Consider the following 20,070-nt stretch of genomic DNA (forward strand, 5'->3'; position numbering starts at 1 on the left):
TCTGTCTTTTGAATGATGCTGTGCTGTCTTTTGAGAACAGTTTCGGCCTGTAATGGATATTAGGATCAGTGTGTATAGTAGAATAAGAAACCTCGATACATTCAGTGAAACTGAAGCTAACTGAAAAATAAGTAGATCGGATATTTAAATAAATAAAGTTCAGGTAGCTTTGCTTTCCAGACTCCTGGAAAATCCCAGGCTGATTTTTTTTTTTTTTTTTTTTTACCTCCTCATTATAGTTCTCATTTATATAATATGCTAAATACATTGATTCTTTCCCTTTAGGTTGAATATTTTTACAAATGAGAACATCTTACATCTCTAGTCCCAGTGGGCCTTTATTTTCTTTTGTCCTTGTGTTTTTGCTCTCTAGTAGGAGTTAATCCATCTGTGGCATAATGCCAGCTGCCTCCTTTTCTTAAATGAATTGTTTTGTTTCAGCACACTTTTGAGAGTCAAGCATTACATGAAAAACTCTCCCAATGGAATGCTGCTTTCACCTGTTTTCAGCTTCCTGTAACCAGTAGCTGGAAGGACGTGTCAAAAAACCCTTCTATTCAGTCTCTGAAATGTTTCTGGAAAGTGTTAAGAAGTTTCTGGCAGGTATCTTCTTTTTGTTTGCAGTGCATTCTTTCTTCTTCTGGAGGTATCAAAGACATAAACTCTTTGGTCTCTTTATTTCAGTGTTTCAGACCTGTGGTGAACATCCCTTAAATTCCATTTTTATAGTGACTATACGCCCTGGAGAGAGGCCTCCTTAATTGCTGGAACACCAGTGCATTTTTTTTATAATTATAGTTAAATTACCAATGTTCTTTCTACTGTGGCATAGTTATTGTTGACGAATGCCAAGCTGTCAGTGTTGGCTTTCATTTTCTTTGTAAATGCTGACAGTAATAGGTGTTGCCTTTGGGTGAGTTTTTTGTGTGTTCAGGTACTTTAGTAACTATTATTCAAGTTATTGATATGTTGATGTGAAATTCATAGCAGATGTTATGGTAGAGGTGATGCCTTTCCCTGCAGCTGATGTGAGGTATTTAACCTTGATTTCTCTGATGTTTTTTCTCATCTGTTTACATGGAAGAAACTCGTAGAAAGCATGGAAGTACTGTGGTAGTGGTCCTAATATAGACATAAAGAATTTAATTCTACTATTGATGGTAATTAGTGATTCTTTATCTCTGACATAATGTGGTAGCATAGTGTCATGGTAACCTTTGTATCCATTGCTTGCTTAATTAAGTGAATTAATTTAGGCATTGCACTGAAATGCCAGCAAACTGTAGTCATCTGGTCATATTACAAAGTGTGAAAAATAATTGATTTGCAGAAAAGATATTTTCAGTCGTTACAGCTGGCTTTATACAGCCGTACTGATATTTACCTGTATTCTGATACTGACACTACACTTAGTATTCTCACTGCAGAAATCCTTATCTGTCTGGGTATCTAAACATTTTTTTTCCCTTCCTGGTAGTGGTCCTTGTCAAGCAAACCACAGAACTGGTTGGAAGCTTAAATTGGCAACTGTAATGCAAATACATAAACAAAATCCTTTTAAAAAAAAAAAAGAAGGGAAAAAAGGCGTGGAGGTTTCCCAGCCTCTCTTTTAAAAGTAAGAAGAGACAGGAAAAAGGAGAATTAATAGATAACTGAAATTTGGCAATAGAAGTTAATAAAGCAGTAAGGATAATGGAATTTAATGGTCTTCATTTACCTGTATCTCTTTAACTTCAAAGACACAAAGTTTTCTTTTGTTATTTGTTTGCATTTTAATTTTCATTAGAGTTCTTTACAGACATGGTGTGTAGAAGATTTTACTGCATTGCATGGTAAAGCATATATTACTAACTTTGTGGTACCAGCTACTGAACAGTGATTTATTTATTTATTAATCTCAGGGTGATGTGTTAAAACCAATGAAATAGGATAGCACTTTCAGAAGACACCTGTAAATTTTAAACTGAAATAACACTTCCTCAAAAATTCAAACCTGAAAAATCTCAGAGTAGTTTGGTGTAGTTGCCTTCTGCAGTAGTGAAATGAAAAAAGGAAACGGATTAAAGGGCATAAACATTCCTTTACCTAGTAACCACTAAAATAAGTATTTAAAGACTTCAGTAAGGATTCTATGTACAAAGTTGCCTGGATGGTGATTAGATATGGTTCTGTTATCATTGCAGTGGTGTATTTCCTAATCTTAGTTAAGCAATAAGTCTCTGTATATTCAGATATACAAACACATTTTTCTTGGTTTATGTGGAACTTGGGGAGACAGGTATGGTACTGAGGATGGAAAATTGTTTCCAAGTGAGTTTGTTCTGTTAGAGGGGGGTTTTTTCTTCTTTTTTTCTTTTTTTTAATTTTTCAAATAATACTATTTACAGTACAGTCTTGGCGTGGACTTTTATTATGGTTATAAAAGAAACTAAAAAAAACCATGGAAAAACAACCTTGTGAATAAAATAATTTCTCTTCGTTGAACAAGCATCTTTACACTTAATATGTCTGTGATTTTTCTTTTGGTTCAGAATAGCAAGACCGAAACCTTGTTTACAGTTTTCAGATGAGCACTCATTAAAGCTTCAATCTATATTAATGAAAACTTTTGGATTTAAATATTTCCCTTATGCAAAGTTTTGATAGCTTAGTTTTTTCAATAATGTTTTTTCATGAAACAGTGTAGGCAAGTATGGCTTTGCTTCTCTAGAATTATTGTATTGACTAAGTCTTTGCAATGACTTGAAGTAGTACATTTCAAGGTGATGTTTCAAGTTACTAATATTTTATAAGTATGAAGATTGCATGAAGCATATAGAGTGTGACAAAGTAACTTTGTTAATATGACATGGTATATGACTGGAAACTATTGTCTCTGCAGTACTGACTTGTTTTCTTCAAAATTAAGTATAGAGAAAATACTCTATTCTCTCTTTGCTCATCATATTCATCTATCTTACCGACATTCTTTTGTCTTACAATCCGTCTGTTAATGGTGTTTCTTATTTGCAGTTTGGTAATTATTAGATAAAAAATAATAATGTTAAAATTACAGTATATGTTTCTACAGTGTTACTTTAAAGTATCTTCTAGTTTCAGTAGCAGTATTGGTTTTTTTTTTTCTTTTTAGTGCTTACTGTTGTTATTTCTCATGTTGAATGTGCAACCTGAATGGAGAATTTGACTCTGGGAGCTTTGTCTCAAAGAATTAGTTTCAGATCTAGAACATTTGAAGGTTTTTTTAATTTTCTTTCAGACCTTTCAGTCATTTTTAGTATATTAATTTAGTTTTATATTATTGTATATGAGGTTGGTTTTAAAGGAACCACAGATAGAATTTGTATAACTATATAACTTCGTATTTCTTTTTCCTAGTATTTTTGGTGGGTTGTTCAAGACAGTAGTCTGCTGACTGTAAGGCAATTCATGTTTTTCTAAAATTTTTAGGCTGTGCTCAATAATTCAGTAATGTGCCATTATTACCTATTTAATGTATTCTCGCCATTAAACTTTAATTTCCTTTTGTACAGTTAAATGTCATTGAAGACTGAACTATAACAAGTTTGTGTTGTATTAAGACGACTGATTCAACAGTCCAAGCTTGAAATTCTAACCAAGCAGGTTAAACTTCATTTCAATAAACTGAAAATATACATAATACTACTGGGTTTACATTGGTATGAAACTATATAGGTAGATATTACTGTTTCAAAATCTTGATATTTGTATATTAAGATCCATCACACTGTTGTTTTCTACTTTTTGCCATTCTAAATGAACACTATAAGCTAACAAATGCAGCTTTCTTTTTATGCTACTACTGAAGCTTTAATGAAGAAGAGAGGATTCTTAGGAGGAAAATTTCTATTATATAAAGTTTTCGATCATACTATTAAGAACCAGCTTTTAAATTACTATTCCCTCAGTATTAAATTGCTATCCCTATACATATATATAGTATATATAATACTATATAATTATATAGTATTAAAATTACTATTTAAATTACTATACCTTCCTATTAGTTGGAGCAGGAGAATCCAGGTGAATTATTAGGCCTCATTCCAATGTAAGATATCTTCAGCTTTGTTCCACTTGCATGTAGCGTGTGAAATGACAGCCTTTTAAGTACTTAACAGTATCCAAACACTAGGGAAGTGTTATGAATAGAGTATCCACCACTATTTCCTTGCTTTATTCTGCAACTTGTTGACTATTTTCTGAAGAATCTTTTTGGGGTTTAGTGTAATCTCAAAAACAAATGGTTTATATGATTTCTCTGTATGTCTCTTTCCCCTTACTAGTTTCCAGGTTGTTTGTTATTTTGCAGAGAGATAGGGATCTCAAAAATATTGAGTAATTAGAAATGTGATACTAGGCAGAGTCTCAAATTAGTGCCTCAAGTATGGGGAAAGGTTGAAGCATGAGCTCTGCTGCATTAAGGATCGGAATCCACATGGAAGAGAGTCATTCTAAGTAAAAGCCACAGGGAGCCAGGCCGCATAATTTTTGTAGTTGAGGGAATAACCTGTGTCTTTTGTTATTGGGTTTTGATATGTACAGCACAACACTTTCATCAGCTACAATTCAGTATCAGCAGAACTGGTTTAGTCCTGTACTAGCTGTTTTTTTACAGTGATTTGTGACTTTGTATCTTTTTGGATATAAACAACCACAGCAGAAGAAAACAGCAGACTGAAACTTACTTGCTTTGAGGCAAACTAATAATTCTCTTAGTAGCTTGCACCCTTCCAGTATTTGCAAATGAATTGCTGTAAAAATATTTTTTTTCATATAGGGGGAAAAAATGCCACATTTTTCTACTTAGAAGGATTATGTCAAATTTTTAATGATGACTGCTGGGTTGGAAGTCAATCTCAGTTTCATTTCTAGACTTCCATGCTTCTTAATGGAAAAAAAAGAATTCTGTTGTTCTGTGGTGTCTTTTTAATAATAATTTTTCAAAACTGTTTGTCAATTAATTGGGCCAGGTGGGTGGATATTCCATCTTTATAAGTTCTGTGAAATTACATAGTTAAGAGGAGACAGCACCCCAAATGAGTGTACCTAGTATGGGAAGCCTGAGGTGTGAGCTGAGCTATGTGGCTAAGCATTAAAGAATCCCCAGAGAAGACTCATGTATAATAAAAGGCAAAGAAAATTAGATGTCATACTATATAATTTTGTCATTGGTAGTTATGCATAATGCAAATTTGACATATAAAATATCTACACAGTCCGGAGGACGTGACATCACTTGAACAGAGTGGGGCATGATAGTCAGATTCTCACAGCAAACTAATTTTTTGTGTGTCTTTTCATAGAATGTATTTTACACAATTAATAATTTATTAGAAGAAAAATGGCCAAGATATTTGGAAATTTTATAAAGTCAGTTGTATAGTCTGTTAATGGCAAATTGTCAGTATTGGAAAGAGATCATTTAATGGAAAAGTGTGCCACCGTCTTATGTTGGTATGACCTTGCAGACGTGTAACATAAATATATAAAAATGTCTTGTTTGAAAGCAGGACAGCACTAGCAAATTTTCCAGTTCTAACATTTGTACTGAGTTTCCTTTACCTGTTTGTTTTTTACTGTTACATTGGATTACATTTGAATCGTTTTCCTTAACAAAACCTTACAGCTTTGCTGAGAGTGCCCGAGAAATATATGAAAAATTGTCCAACATGCACAACAACATGAATAAATTGTATGAAAACTTGGGAGAATACTTTACCTTTGATCCCAAAGTAATAAGCATAGAAGAATTCTTTGGCGATCTGAGCAACTTCAGAACTCTGTTTTTGGTGAGTAATGTCTGCAAAACATTATACATGCTCTTATTTCTTCTTTCTCCCTATTTTAATTTTTTCCTCTTCTCTCTACTTCTTGTGTTATAGTTAACTTAATTTTTTGTTTTGTGGCAGGAAATTGGATGAATGTTTCCAGAATTATTTAGATTTTGGTCACTGATAACTATAATCCTCCAGTTTGTATCTTGCCAACTCAACTGTCAATGTGGTTGGGACATACGGATAATGAGAAAATATTTTTCTGCTTTTAAAAAACTTGCCTGTTGGTTGATGCACAACAAACAGGCGTGACATTGCAAAAATGTTAAAATCAAGACCTGAATGGACATGTCTATATTCATGTTGTGTTAGTATCTGGCTGATGCCTTAATGATGCTGTGACGCTAAGGCTGAGACTTACAAAATGAGCTCTGTATTGCTGGCAGAACTCATAAAGTTCACTTAGATGCTTATATTACTATTTCCAGTCATCCAGTGTGGTTGATGTCAGGGTATGGCTTTTTTTGTGAAGGAATTTAAGAATTTCATTTTAAGTAGCCAAGTTTTTTAATGGGTTTAATGTTATCTTTCCTAGTGGCTGTCTGGGAGCCATAATTAGCTGCACCATAGGAAGTGTACAGGGAAAACAGATGCCTAGAATGTCACACTGTGTCTCTAGAGAATATTAACATCGCTTGGAAATACCACTGTTTACCATACAGCTGTGGCTCACTGATCTGTCTATTACCAGTAGCTGGCTTAATTTAACATGTAATCATAAGGACTTCCAGTTTCTATGTGCTGGAGGAATAACTACTTTAAAACATAATTTTCATACCAAGTGTACTTGATTAGAAAGCTTTAACTACTATATATTTAACTATTTATTTTAAAATAGCTGAAATTATTCATTTTTTTCCATAAGCAAATCACCAATTCTTTTATAATTAGTAAGTATGCCAACACATCTGCGTGAAGACTTGTCAAGAACAGGAATAGTTGTCATGAGATATTTCAGCATATTTGCTTTTTCATAAATCCAAGGCTTACATTTTCAAATGCGGATATCTGCATTTCGAAACCTACTCTATTGTAACGACTTGAATCAGACTTCAGACTAGCAATGCCCAAATATTCTGATGAAAATATGTCCTCAAGTATGTATTTAAACTGCTATGAAGGTGGTAGGAACTAGAGGGCAAATGTTTTCTGGAAGGGATATTAGAATGGAAATACTTCCGATTGCTTCCTTTTATTTTCCTTCCTTTTGATTTCCTAAAGACCTGGCTGCTGGCCTGTTGCTCTTCAATGGTTTTAATTGAATTTCCAGGGAGAATATGTGTGAGAGAATCATGTATTACTTTGGAGTGACTGAGTAATACGGGGGTGGGGGGTGGGTGGGGTGGGTGGAGGTGAGGTGGTGGTGGTGAATTGGGATTTCAGGACTTCAGTGGGTAAATGTGAGAAATTAAATAGGAAGTGCAATAACTCTTCTGATAACAAAGCTGGAATGTTTTTGTGGCCTTTCCAAATGAACCAAAAGCAGAAAAGAAATCCCTGTGTGTACATCACAGTTCCAGGAATAGATGAAATTGTCATTGCTTTAAGTTTAGAATGAATTTCTGTAAGTAATTCTGTAAGACTCAAGTGTTGAATTCAGCGGTGAGGGTGTTACTAAATCTATATGTAAAAGGTCTTCATTTCACAGCAAGAAGCTCTACTTAAGACTTTAAGAAATGATAGTGATAATAATTGGACTATTGACTTTTCTCAGTGTCATGAACTTTGGACTATTTGATGTAGAATTAATGATACATGTTTTCATATTATGCTTTCAGTAACACTTGTTCTTTTCAATGTTTTTGTGTGGGTATAACTAATTGGGTGTTGCTAATTATTTTGATAAGGAGAGGAAATACAATCTAGCTGACTACGTTTTATCTATATTTATTGATTGCTAGTTAGGGATAGAGCAATTCTGTGAGATTTATCTGTATATTTTTGTACAGAGGGCAAATCTCTTGAGTTTCAAGGTATAGTAATTTATATTTTCTACATTAACATTGTATTCTATAGAAATAAATAGTTATTCCATCCTTTGGCCTTTAATATAACAGCTATATGATGTATGATTATAACAGTTAATGCTTTACCCCTATGTCTATTATTCTGATAACTTAAAGAACAAAGGGGCAACTGAAGAAAAAATTTGGATTAAAAGCACTGGTTATGAAGGAATCACTACAAGACTTATGGTGCCAAAATTTCAAACGTATGGACATGCAATGCATCTTCTGATGATTTATGTTCCACTACCTGCAAAGACAGAATCTGGGTTAATTGATGAACTTTTTATTTTTATACTTTCCGTACAATATCAACACTAGGTTGCTGCCTATCCATGTCTAAATTCATGGAATTATGTTGGTTGGAGTTCCAGAGACTGCGTAGTTTAACTTTTTGCTCAAAGAAAGATCAAGTTAGAGCAGGTTGCACAGGGCCTTTTTCAACCTCTCTGGGTCCATTTTCCAATGTTTGCTCACACTTGTGGTGGGAAAATAAATAAGTGAATAAAATTTCCCATGTTTCAACTTTTGTCCATCACCCTTTGTTCTATCACTGTTCACCCCTGAGAAAAATTAGTTCTGTCTTCTCTACACCCTCCCATTATGTCATAGACAGCAATTAGGTCTTTGCAGAGCCTTCTCTTCTTACAGCTGAACAAACTGATTTCTCTCATCTTCTACTTCTGTCATATGCTCCAGCCTCCTCTTCCTCTTGGTATCATCTGCTGGACTCACTCCAGTGTATCAGTATCTGTCTTATACTGGAGAGCCCAGCCTGGACACAGAACTCCAAGTGTGGTTTTGAAAGTACCAGTTGAGTAGAAGAATTCTTTCCTTTAACCTCCTTATTACAGTTTTGCATAGCCCAGTGTGCACTCAACCTTCTCTGCTGCAAGGCCACAATGCTGCCTCCCATTCAGCCAGTTCCTGTGAGGACCTTCATTTTTCTGCAAAACAGCTTTCTAGGATTATGTTAGTGGCATTTATGGCTAAGTACACGCCTTGCAATTCAAGCCTATAGAATCCAAAAACCTTAGAGGTTGACCGGGGGAGGGTTGTGCTTTTTTTTTTGTCTGTTTTGTTTGGTTGGTTTTTTTGTCTTGGCTGAATTTCATAAAAAGTATTTGTAATAATAGCCTGTCTAGTTTTAGGTTTCAGTGCATCTCTGATGCCTGTGTTTAAGGGATGACTCTTATTTGGCCTGAATTTTCTCCCTCCACCAGCCCCACCCATCCCCCAAATATCTGCTAATTTACCTCATTTAAGTGAGGTCCTGTTTTAGGAACATTTAGTGAAATACTTTGTTCACATGCTTCCCAATCTAGATTGTTCAGGTGGTGTATTTAGTCACAGAAGAATTTTAATTGAGATTAATTTTTTCTTCAGTATGAAATCACTTCATTTGTACATAGAAGAAAGCTCCAGATACCTAATTCTCACTGTTTTAAAAGCTGTCAAAGGTTAGGACAGTTTTAACTTTATTTTTAAGAACTGAAATAGCTATACCAATCAGAGCAATGAAGGTATTGAGACTACTTGTGCAAACTACTGTTAATTATTATTTACACATAATCCTCTGCTTAATGCTATAAACACGCGTATGCATCTTACTTCTCTATGGATATGAAACAGTGGTGTAAATTGTATAAACTATCCTAATCATTTATACTGAGAAATATTATCTGGGTTTTATTTGCCAGAATCTCTTTTACTTTGCTCTTTATATGTCAGTGCAGAGATACTTGCTTTCTTCCGAGTACTAGGCAGTACTCAAAGCAGACAGCAGGCTTGCCTTGATTTTATTATTATTGTTATTGTTATTATTTAATAGGAAGGGAAGAGGCTGTTGTGAAAGTGTTTGGCACAGTTGAAACACTCTCTGCTTGAATCCTTTTCTTCTGCTAGATTTGATGTTGAGCAAGTAGGTTTTGTATATTTTCAGCAGATTGTAACTACTCTGCTTTTTTCAAATGTAATCTGTCTTTTGTATTTAATTTATGTACTCAGTTAAATCAGTTTTAATGGACTTTCCTTCTTTCTAAAAAGTTGATATGAGTAGCAGCTATGGATAAATCAAGATTAAGGCCTCCTTCTGGTAGGCACTGTGTAGTTGTGAACTAGTGGTCATGTGTTACTGAGGATCACAATAAGCTCACGCATACGTTCTTATAATCCTTGGTATGAGATTGTCATGTTCTGATGACAGCTCATCAGAACCCTTCATCTTGTGGTGTAAATATACTCAAAAAATTAACGCATCGCAAGACATTAACATCTCACTACCTAATTGACATAAAGTGCATTCTGTGTCAAGGGGAAATCATTATTAATACTAAGTTCTGTTACTTCTTCTAGCCAAAGTCACAATCCACCAGGTGTTTCAGGGACTGAGTATTGGAGTTTCTACAAACCTGTATGTGGTCAGTTCTTAGGATATTCACACGATATGTACGTTTTACCTAATAATAACAAACTGCAATAAAATGCTTTTCCAGGGTGGAAAATTATCCCAAAGACTAAGTCTTTGTTAATTAATCTTGTTTATCAAGACCGAACTGTCAAGTTCTATGTTCTGGTCTGGAATATTAAACTTGCATTCAAAATAGAAAAGACATACCACAAATAGTCTTTCTGAGTTTCCAGAAAAGTAGGGCTAATTTCTTGCATTGCTTTATAATTTTAGAAAGTGGAAAAAATAATTTGCCAAGATACTGTTCTAATGCTATGTGTTGGTCTAAATAGTTAATTATATCCATCTGATGCTATTGTCTTGAAAATTTTTATCTGTCCTTTTATCTTCTAAGCCTCTTTTTAAAAAAAAAAGTTACTAAATAAGGAAATTAACTTGTACCGTATGTATGATGCATACTAATTTAAATAGTAATGCTTTAATATAAAAAAGTGAAATCTGAGGCTTACGCAGCTTAAGGAGACATTTTCTTTTCCTTAGCATCATTTGTGCTTCAGTCAATTCACTTGTTCAGATATATACAGTAGTAGTAATAATTGTAATTAGGTCTTTTGAGAATTTCTTGACTTATTTTATCCACTAGAGCAGAACCTTGTAGACTTTAGTGGCATAAAGATTCTTGTTTAGGGATTTAATTTTTTCCAGACACTTGAGGAAGGCCTAGGGCAAGCATTAAAAGTTCACAGTACAGTGATTTTTTTTGTTTTGTTTTCTACAAGGAAAAAATTACTAAAAAGAATTAAGATTTTCTGCAACTTTTTGATACTTGTAAGAAGTTTCCCAAACCTAAAAAGACACTGAAACTCATTTAATCTGTGGAATTTACTGTAAAAAAGTCATAACTACTGATGAGAATTCAGGAGCAATCAGAAAAGACTGAGGATATACAGCATGTCCAAATATTCCCTAGAGCATGCATATTTATTAAATTTGTCCAGTTCAGACTATTGTAATGCCTGCATGCTTTCTCTAAGTGGTCCCATTAACTTTTTTTAGTATTTTGGTAAATGACTGAAGTATTATTCCAGATTTTTTTAAAATATTGATGTCTTGTTTCTTCCTGTTTGTTGTTCTCCTATGTTATGACTAATGCCTGTCTACTGATAAAGCTTGTTTCTTCTGCTACTAGCAGTTTTAACTTAGAAGTTTTTCAGATTGCTTCTTCTGGTTTTGTTGCTAACATTTGTGGTGTGAACATTGATGATGACAGGACAAACTATAGAATCATAAGGTAATTTAGGTTGGAGGCAGATGCTAAGAGGGTCACTGAGTGTGTCATCCTGCTCAAAGCAGGGCCAGTGTAGAAGTTAGTTCAAGCTGCATGGGACCTTGTCCAACTGAGTTTTGAGTATCTCCATGAATGAAGATACCACAACTCTAGTCAAAGTAAGTAGCATCCATTGCCTTCCCCACATCCACAGAGCCAGTCCTCTCATTAAAGAAGGCAGGCAGGTTGGTCAGGCACAATTTATACTTGATAAGTCCAATGTGGCTGTTCCCAGTTACCTTCTTGTCCTTTATGTACCTGGAAATGGCTTCCAGAAGAAATTGCGCTGTGGTCTTCTAAAAACAGAAGCGCTGGCTGGCTGGTGTGTAGTTCACCAAGCTTTCCTCAGTCTTTTGAAGACAAGCATAATATTTGCCTTTTTCAGGCATTGGAGATGTCCCTTGAGTCCCACAACTTTTTGACGAAATAGAGGCCTTGCAATGACATCAGTCACTTGCCCAAACTGCCTGTGAGACAGTGATGGTGAAGGTTGAGATGAAGGCAGTACAGAGTACCTCAGCCTCTACTTTGATGTTAGGTTCCATGCTCCATTCATCAGCAGACCTACATTTTCCTTTATCTCCCTTAGTCCTTGTAGCTATAAAAGCCCTTCTCATTGCTTTTCACACCCCTGGCCAGTTTTATCTCCATCTGAGCTTTGACTTTCTTAACTAATTGCCTCCCTGGGCAGTATTCCTTCTGGATAGTATGGCTGTCCTTCCACTTCCCCACGTTTCTGGTTTGTGTCAGAGCTCTGTCAGGAGTTCCTTGTTCGGCCTCCCGCGTGGCAAGACGGGTGACTTTTGTGCTTTGAGAAGGTTTGCCTTGAAGGTCAGTTACCAACAATGAACGCTTTATGTACACAGCGTGTTTTAATTGATACTACAGTGTATACAGGTTGAGATAATTGGCCTTTGTGAGTGCTTAGAATTCAATATAGCCCTTCAGAAAATCTTGGCTTGCCTTCTATTACCTTTGTACAACAGCTATTACTTGTATTTCTCTTTGCTTAACCTCTGATTCTGCAAATGATTCCCCTATGTAAAAGTGAGAATACTGACTTAATAGGTTGATTGTAGTGACAGTCTGTCTTTCTTTCATTTGCAACAAAAGATAGAAATATCTTATGTTATAGAATCATGCAACTCGGCTAGTGGATTTGAAAAAGATGAAATATATATGAATGTTTCTGAAGATGAGTCTAAAAGAATTATATCAGAAATATATTCTGAATGGCACATCCCCAGGTCACAGAGAAAATGCTCTGTGTGTGCTTGTATGTATACATATATATAAGTACGCTTGGAGCTTGATGTATGTTTGTCTTATAAAGCTCATATCAAGCTATTTTAATGTTAAGAAAACAGCTGGTCTTTTGAAAACTCATGTTAAAGACTTTTGATGATCATTAAAGCAAGTGCCATATATCGAATAGAAAATAACGCCTGTTTTATGACTTGAAATAAAAAAAATATATGCATGCATTATCTTTTCTAATTGCTTGCCTTCTGCAAGTTGGACAGAAACAGTATTTAATAAATGTACTTCCACGTGGTTTAAACATTTACAATTTGTTAGGCTGAATGACAAGATGTAGGGTTTATGAAAAAAACATTTTCTGGAACAGTCAATGTTGTTTTTTCATCATTCTTCTAATCAAAATTTATCAGCAATACAGTGATATTCCTTTGGGTCCAATAGTTTCTCTTCAAGTTATTTTCCAGCAAAATTTTCCATATAAGTTGTTATTCTGTTATCCCTAAACAACAGGAAGAAAGGAAATTATAAGTAGGTAGTGTGGGCTGGTACAGTAACTGACCTTTCTCAGTCTTTGTGAGGCATACTGATTGCTTTTGGAACACTTTCTATACTTTTCCCAGCAATAGACAATTATCCTAGAAACTGATTTATTTGTGGATGTTTTGTTGTTTGTTGTTTTATGTCTTTAAAAGTGTCCAGAGGCAAAGTTTCCAGTCAAGTACCAAATTAATCTTTTGTACTTAGTTTTTATCAACATCTGTCTACCTGCGTGTGAGAGAGAATAAGTATTCTTGGGGTGCTTTTCTATGAGGTTAGGAGGAGAAAAAAGCACTGCGTAGTTGGGAATTCAGTATAAGTGACACCATTGAAACTGCCCATCAGATGATTCCAAATAGCCAAATAAATTTACAGTATCTCTGACCTATCATGTAATGAAATATTCCTTGTGAGCCATTTAAGTTCATTGAGCCTGCAGTATAGCGAATCAACATAGAGGTGAAGACTGAAGAAACAGAGTTTGTTTATTTATTTATTATTCTATTTGCCTCCATTTTATCATAGAATCATAGAATGGTTTAGGTTGGAAAAGACCTTTAAGATCATCAAGTCCAGCCATAACCCAACACCACCATGCCCACTAAACCATGTCCTGAAACCATCCCCAGGCTTCTCTAACCATTTTTTCAGGAAACATAATTAGAGCCAATTTCATTGTAGTGAGACAATGAAATAAAGTTTGCATCACTTTACCCTTCTGCCTCTTGCAGTTAGAACTCTTGTCCCTCATGGTCCCCTCATGGCTGTACTGCTTCTTGTTCAGGCTCAGGTTTTTTGGTTTTTTTTTTTTTTCTTTCCCCCCGCCCCCCCTAAGATTAGGTAGAATATTTAAACCTTTGAAGTGAGGTTTTAACGAGATTTTTCCTGGTACTTGTGTCACCTATGTCTATGTTTACTTTTTGTGCTTAAGTATGTCTTGATAACCTCTTCTTATTCAAGGTATATATCACAAGAAATAAGTAGAGCACTTCAGCATGACTTTCCTTTGCAAATGGAACACGATTCAAAATTGAGCCTGGAGGAAGAAAAAAAAAGTGTATTTATTCTCTTGGAGCTGATGATTACAGAGAAATTAAGTCAAAAGTAGTAATAAGAGTTTTTTTGTTGTTGGGGTTTTTTTCCCTCTCTTTTATTTTTTCTTTTTCTCTTTGCAGTTAAAATAGTAGATCCACTGAATAATAGTGTGCCTTTTATATTTGGGACTATTTTGAAGAAGAAATATTTTTTAGACTTTATTGATTTAGACCTTTCTTCCGTCGAAAGTAAACACAAATTTCTATTGTCCTTGAGGACAATTGCAACCTGATACATTTTTGGTTTGCTATGGTTTCAGGTGCTTATCAAATAATGATTAATCAGTTGCCTGAAGCAAGATGCCAGTTTGTTCTTTTCTGCTTTGGTTCTTCACTTAAACCTGCTGTCTCACAGAGTTTATATCAAATGATCTGAAATATTTTTAATCTTTCACTTTCTGAACGTTTGTTTCTGTTGGTGGACATTTCCAAATACTCTAGAACCAAATCTGTCACGCCTACATTTGCAAATGGAGATAAACTTCCTTTTAATGAGATTGTGTGGTTTGTGGAAGTTGTATGAAATATATACTTTAGCATTAGATAGGAAATGTTCTTTTTTCTTATACAGTTCTTAAATATTTTGGATTTTGTTTGCTCTGTGGGCTCCCTCTTTAATGCAGATAGTCTTAAAGGTGAATTTTGAGTCTAAAAAACCAAAGTTGTAATAATGCCTATAAGAATAGCTGGGTAAAATTTGAAGCAGTAACAGGCATTTATGGGCATAGTTGTTATGAAATGCAGAGAAGCTTTTTCCTTCAGTGAAGTGATTTTTTTTTTTTTTTTATATCCAGTAGACAGTTTTATCAGTGGTGACTGCTTCCCTTGCGTTTGTGTAAATGCAGCTCTTTGAATAAGGAATTAAGTCTTTAAATTACATTATAAATGTACTGAGGGAAAAAGGATTGTATTCTAGTGTAAGAAAATATTTAGGCAGATGTAACTCATCAACTGCCAGTATGAGAGATGGGTTCTTGTAAAAGACCTGTGAAATAAACTGCCCTTTTGTATCAACACAGACTATTGATTGATGATTACTGTGTGGCTGGGATCTTTTACAGTATCTCTGTCATACAAGATCCAGAAAGTGAAAAGTTCCCCAAAATTATAAGACATATTAGATGTTCAGTAAACTAACCACTTTTATTGGGTGATGACTACCCTGGTCTTTCAAGATTTTATATGATTGATGCCCTGTAACCAGGCAGGAAACAAAACATTTGATATTTTGCTTTCAAACGAAAAAGCTTTCACCACAGTGGATTCAGCATCTTGAGTATAAATGTACCTGTAAGACCTTTTCTTCTTTCTAATATTTGTTTGCTTATAACTTGCTTCAAAGTAAATTTCAAGCTCCATGACTCAGGAATGGTTTTTTCTGTGGCTTTTTTGATACGTCGCTTGAATGCAGCAGGTCATTGGCTACAATAATATAAATCAATGAATATACAATACGTAAATTAATACATAATAAATTTATGATTTACTATGAAATGCAACACATAGTCAAGCTAACTTCCCAGCTTTCAAACTCATAAATTGAGTTTGTAATTCAGGAGTGGATTAAAAGAAAGGCTGTATTTATTCATTGTTCTCCCCGGTTATTTGTCTGGGAATACAGTTTCTCCCTTCTGCTTAAAAAGTAACAGTTCTTTAATGTAGTCTGAAAGATAACAGTTTCTAGGTAGCAGGAAGCTATGAAAAAATAAAGAATAATGAGCAAGAAGTATTTTCTCTAGCGAAATTTCCCAAGAGGTAGTATCAAAAGTGAAACATTGTTCTTATTAACAGGCAGTGTATAGCAAGCACTTCCTCCCCCCCGCCTCAATAACCCACACAAAGACCCTTTTTTAAACTCTCTAAATTCTCATCTGAGTGTATACATCCAGCTAGTGCTGAGAACAATTATTATTTTTTTTTAGTCATGATATTGAATAAATTAGGAATTAGGTGTAGGCTAGTGAAGTTTATATGTAATGGAATGTCCTGGTTTCCACGACATAGAATCAGAAGCAAAGAATTCACATAGGAGTGGTAACTCATCAACTTTACTAACAAGCTGTTAGTACTGCTAGATAAGTAGCTACTCTATTCATGATATAAAAGGTAAGGATGACATTTCTCTTGGAAGATATAAAAAATATGTAAAAATAAATAATAATAAAAGAAATTAAACTGAATTACAGTATACTGCATTTGCAAGCTTTTAAAGGTAGGCAAGTGTAGAAATAACAGGCGGCATAGATGGGGTTAGGATTTGTTTCTGAGAAGTCTAACTTGTTTCTGTGATGACATGGTTGCCCTTGTGGACGGGGTAAAAGCAACAGATGTCATATGTCGTATTTCATGGTAGTAGTGATGCCTTTGATTAAGTAATATTTTCGGAAGTAATACGGGAAAACATGGCCTAGAGGAAACTATGAAGTTAAGTTTCCTAACCTAACCTCTGTGGCTGGTGATAGGATGAGAGGAAATGACCTGAAGTTGCGCCAGGGGAGGTTTAGATTGGATATTAGGAAAAATTTCTTTACTGAAAGGGTTGTCACACATTGGAACAAGCTGCCCAGGGAAGTGGTTGAGTCACTGTCGTGGTTTAACCCCAGCCAGCAACTAAGCACCACGCAGCCGCTCACTCACTCCCCCCCCATCCAGTGGGATGGGGGAGAAAATCAGGAAAAGAAGTAAAACTCCTGGGTTGAGATAAGAACGATTTAATAGAACAGAAAAGAAGAGACTAATAATGATAATGATAACACTAATAAAATGACAACAGTAGTAATAAAAGGATTGAAATGTACAAATGATGCGCAGGGCAATTGCTCACCACCCGCCGACCGACCCCCAGCCAGTCCCCCAGCGGCGAATCCCTGCCCCCCCCCCTTCCCAGTTCCTAAACTAGATGGGACGTCCCATGGTATGGAATACACTGTTGGCCAGTTTGGGTCAGGTGCCCTGGCTGGGCATGAGAAGCTGAAAAATCCTTGACTGTAGTCTAAACACTACTGAGCAACAACTGAAAACATCAGTGTTATCAACATTCTTCACATACTGAACTCAAAACACCGCACTGTACCAGCTACTAGGAAGACAGTTAACTACATCCCAGCTGAAACCAGGACAGTCACCATCCCTGGAGGTATTAAAAAAGCGCATATACGAGGCACTTCAGGACATGGTTTAGTGGGCAAGGTTGACGGTTGGACTCGATGACCTTAAAGGTCTTTTCCAACCTAAATGGTTCTATGATTCTATGAAAAGGAACAGGATTAAAAACCTTTCTTTAGAATTTTCCATTTGATAAACAGACTTTTCATTCAGTGTTGATGTCGGCAAATCCAACTGAGTAATGTCATTATTCCCAGGCATTATCTTGGAAGTTTATACTATTTAAATGAGGATTCAAAATCCTCATTCCACTCTGGCAACCAGACATAGTTTGGGATTTTGACTATTGCAATACTTAAGCTGTGAATCTAACCCAGACGTTGAAAAACTCTTGTAAACCAGTAGACTTCATTACCTGCTCTAAGTGACTCCCTTTGGCAAGATTCTAAGTCTAAAAGAGACCCTTCCATAGAAGATGCTTACAGACTATAGATGCTTACCTCTGCACCTAACATATTTCTAAAAAGCTGTCATGATTTAGAAGCAATCTGACTTATCTCTAAAATCTCCACAAGGGTGTTTCATATAGTCTTAGCCTCATCATTCTGTTTGTTCATATATCATATTAAGATAATTTGATAATTTGAATCCATGTTTGTCTTAATTGTGATTTCAGATTGATCACTGCATTATTGCATCTTCAATTAGTTTGCTGATGTTGTAGTAAATTATAGCTCATTCACTTCCTTAAGTTCATATTTGCTTGCTTATCACGTTTAGGAAAATCCAAAGCAAGCTAATAGAATTGGATTATCCTGTCAAAATATAATACGAAGCATGAAGTGGAAGGTGTAAGAGACATCGAGGAAAAAATGCAGAGGAATAAGCATACCCTTTCAGTGTTGGGTTTTTTCACATTTATCATTTCTTTGGAGTGTAATGCCACACAACCTCTAGAATGCTTTCTTCTGATAGTCTGTCAGCCCTGTCTTGAAGGAAGCATGCAAAATCTTTCAAACTCAAGCAGTTTTATTTTGTTATTTAAACACTTTATATCAATTAACACTTTTATTGTGTGTAATTCTCACCACCTCTATTAAATTTTATTGAGAATTTCTAGCCAGAAATTTTGAAACCTTTCAACACATCATATTTGAGGTCCTGCTGTTAAAAAATAATAAAAAAATCACTTTTTCTTCTGGATTTAGGCTTTTGTGGGAACAGTTTTTACAGATTTACCTTAGAAAGAGTAAATTATTGTTAAAGAATCTAAAGGGTTGTGCTTGCATGATGATGCAAGGCTTCACGTGCCAACCTATTGATTTGTCTCTTCCTGAATTCGGAAGGATCACTTTTTGAATAAAACAATAATTCATCTGCTGTGGGCCTTGGTTTCTCTTCTCAGATCGTACCCAAAACAGCTAACATTTGTTTTGCTGGGTTTTTAAATTTTTTTTTTTTGTAATGACAATAATACAGTTTTGTTAGTGTGTGTGTATTTCAGTGCTCTGTCTCTTTCAGGAATAATCTGAATTAGGCATGCATGTTTATTCTGGTATCCAAATACTGATTTAAAGGTGATATTAAAAACAGTCCCAAATCTGTCCACTTGAGAGCTACTTAGTAATTATTCAAACGTATACTGTTAAGTAATTAAGACATACAATATAGTTTTTCATTGGTAGCCTTAAATTTGGTTCAGTAAACACGTGAAAACCTCTTCCACCTTACACTGCTAGACAGTTTTAAGTGTTTTTGCAACACAGCTGATAAGCCGACAGCAAAACCCTTCTCCCTACCTGAATGTACAACAGCAGCTATACTTGCCAAAAATATTAATCTGTAATGGCATGCCAAAGACATTTCATGTCAGATGTGATGGCCCTGATGCATGAACCATGGGGCAGTATCTCAAACGTAATCTTTTCTACTTAGTGTTTCATGACCACCCATCAGGAAATTAAATTTGTCTGCCCTTGTTTAATACCAGCTCATTGCATCTCTTTTCCATTATTTTCATAAGGATAACAATGTATTTGAATATGTTATCCTCCAAGGAATACTCATGAAAGATCTTTCTTTTACATGTAAACTGATTGCTCAATCTGCTGTATTTTAACTCTCTCTGTTTCTGTAGATTAACTTCCAGTTAATCTGAGTTTGTTGTTCCTAATGAGTTATGACTGAAAAAAATTTTTTTTTTTTTTTTTTAATTTTCTTTTTTCCCCCTGGAACTTCAGTTCACATATTTGCAGTTGCAAGGCAAATTTAGGGAAGGCCTGAGGGATCACAGGCAGCCTTCATTATTGGTGCATGACTGCTTTGTAGCCAACTGCATCTCTAATATCCAAGGAGATTTGTGTGTTACAGTTTGTTTTCTTTCTTCTTGTTTTTAATAATTTACCTTTGAGAGGCTATTTACAACCATGTTGGTGTGTGAATATCTGTTTGTCTGTCAAAACTTAAGATATATACA

The 20,070-nt window shown here is 35.1% G+C and overlaps 1 protein-coding gene across 3 annotated transcripts in view; it reads left to right on the plus strand.

Moving 5' to 3' along the window:
* DIAPH2 (diaphanous-related formin 2) overlaps nucleotides 1–20,070 on the plus strand; it is a 265,399-nt gene that overhangs the window by 153,794 nt on the left and 91,535 nt on the right. For all 3 annotated transcript variants that reach the window (XM_010572431.1, XM_010572432.1, XM_010572433.1), the window contains one exon: nucleotides 5,646–5,810. In XM_010572431.1, coding sequence (XP_010570733.1) covers nucleotides 5,646–5,810 — 165 coding nt within the window. The remainder of the gene's footprint in view (nucleotides 1–5,645; nucleotides 5,811–20,070) is intronic.

This window comes from Haliaeetus leucocephalus, unplaced genomic scaffold (genome assembly GCF_000737465.1).
Source record: "Haliaeetus leucocephalus isolate CR32 unplaced genomic scaffold, Haliaeetus_leucocephalus-4.0 Scaffold340, whole genome shotgun sequence".
Taxonomy (NCBI): domain Eukaryota; kingdom Metazoa; phylum Chordata; class Aves; order Accipitriformes; family Accipitridae; genus Haliaeetus; species Haliaeetus leucocephalus.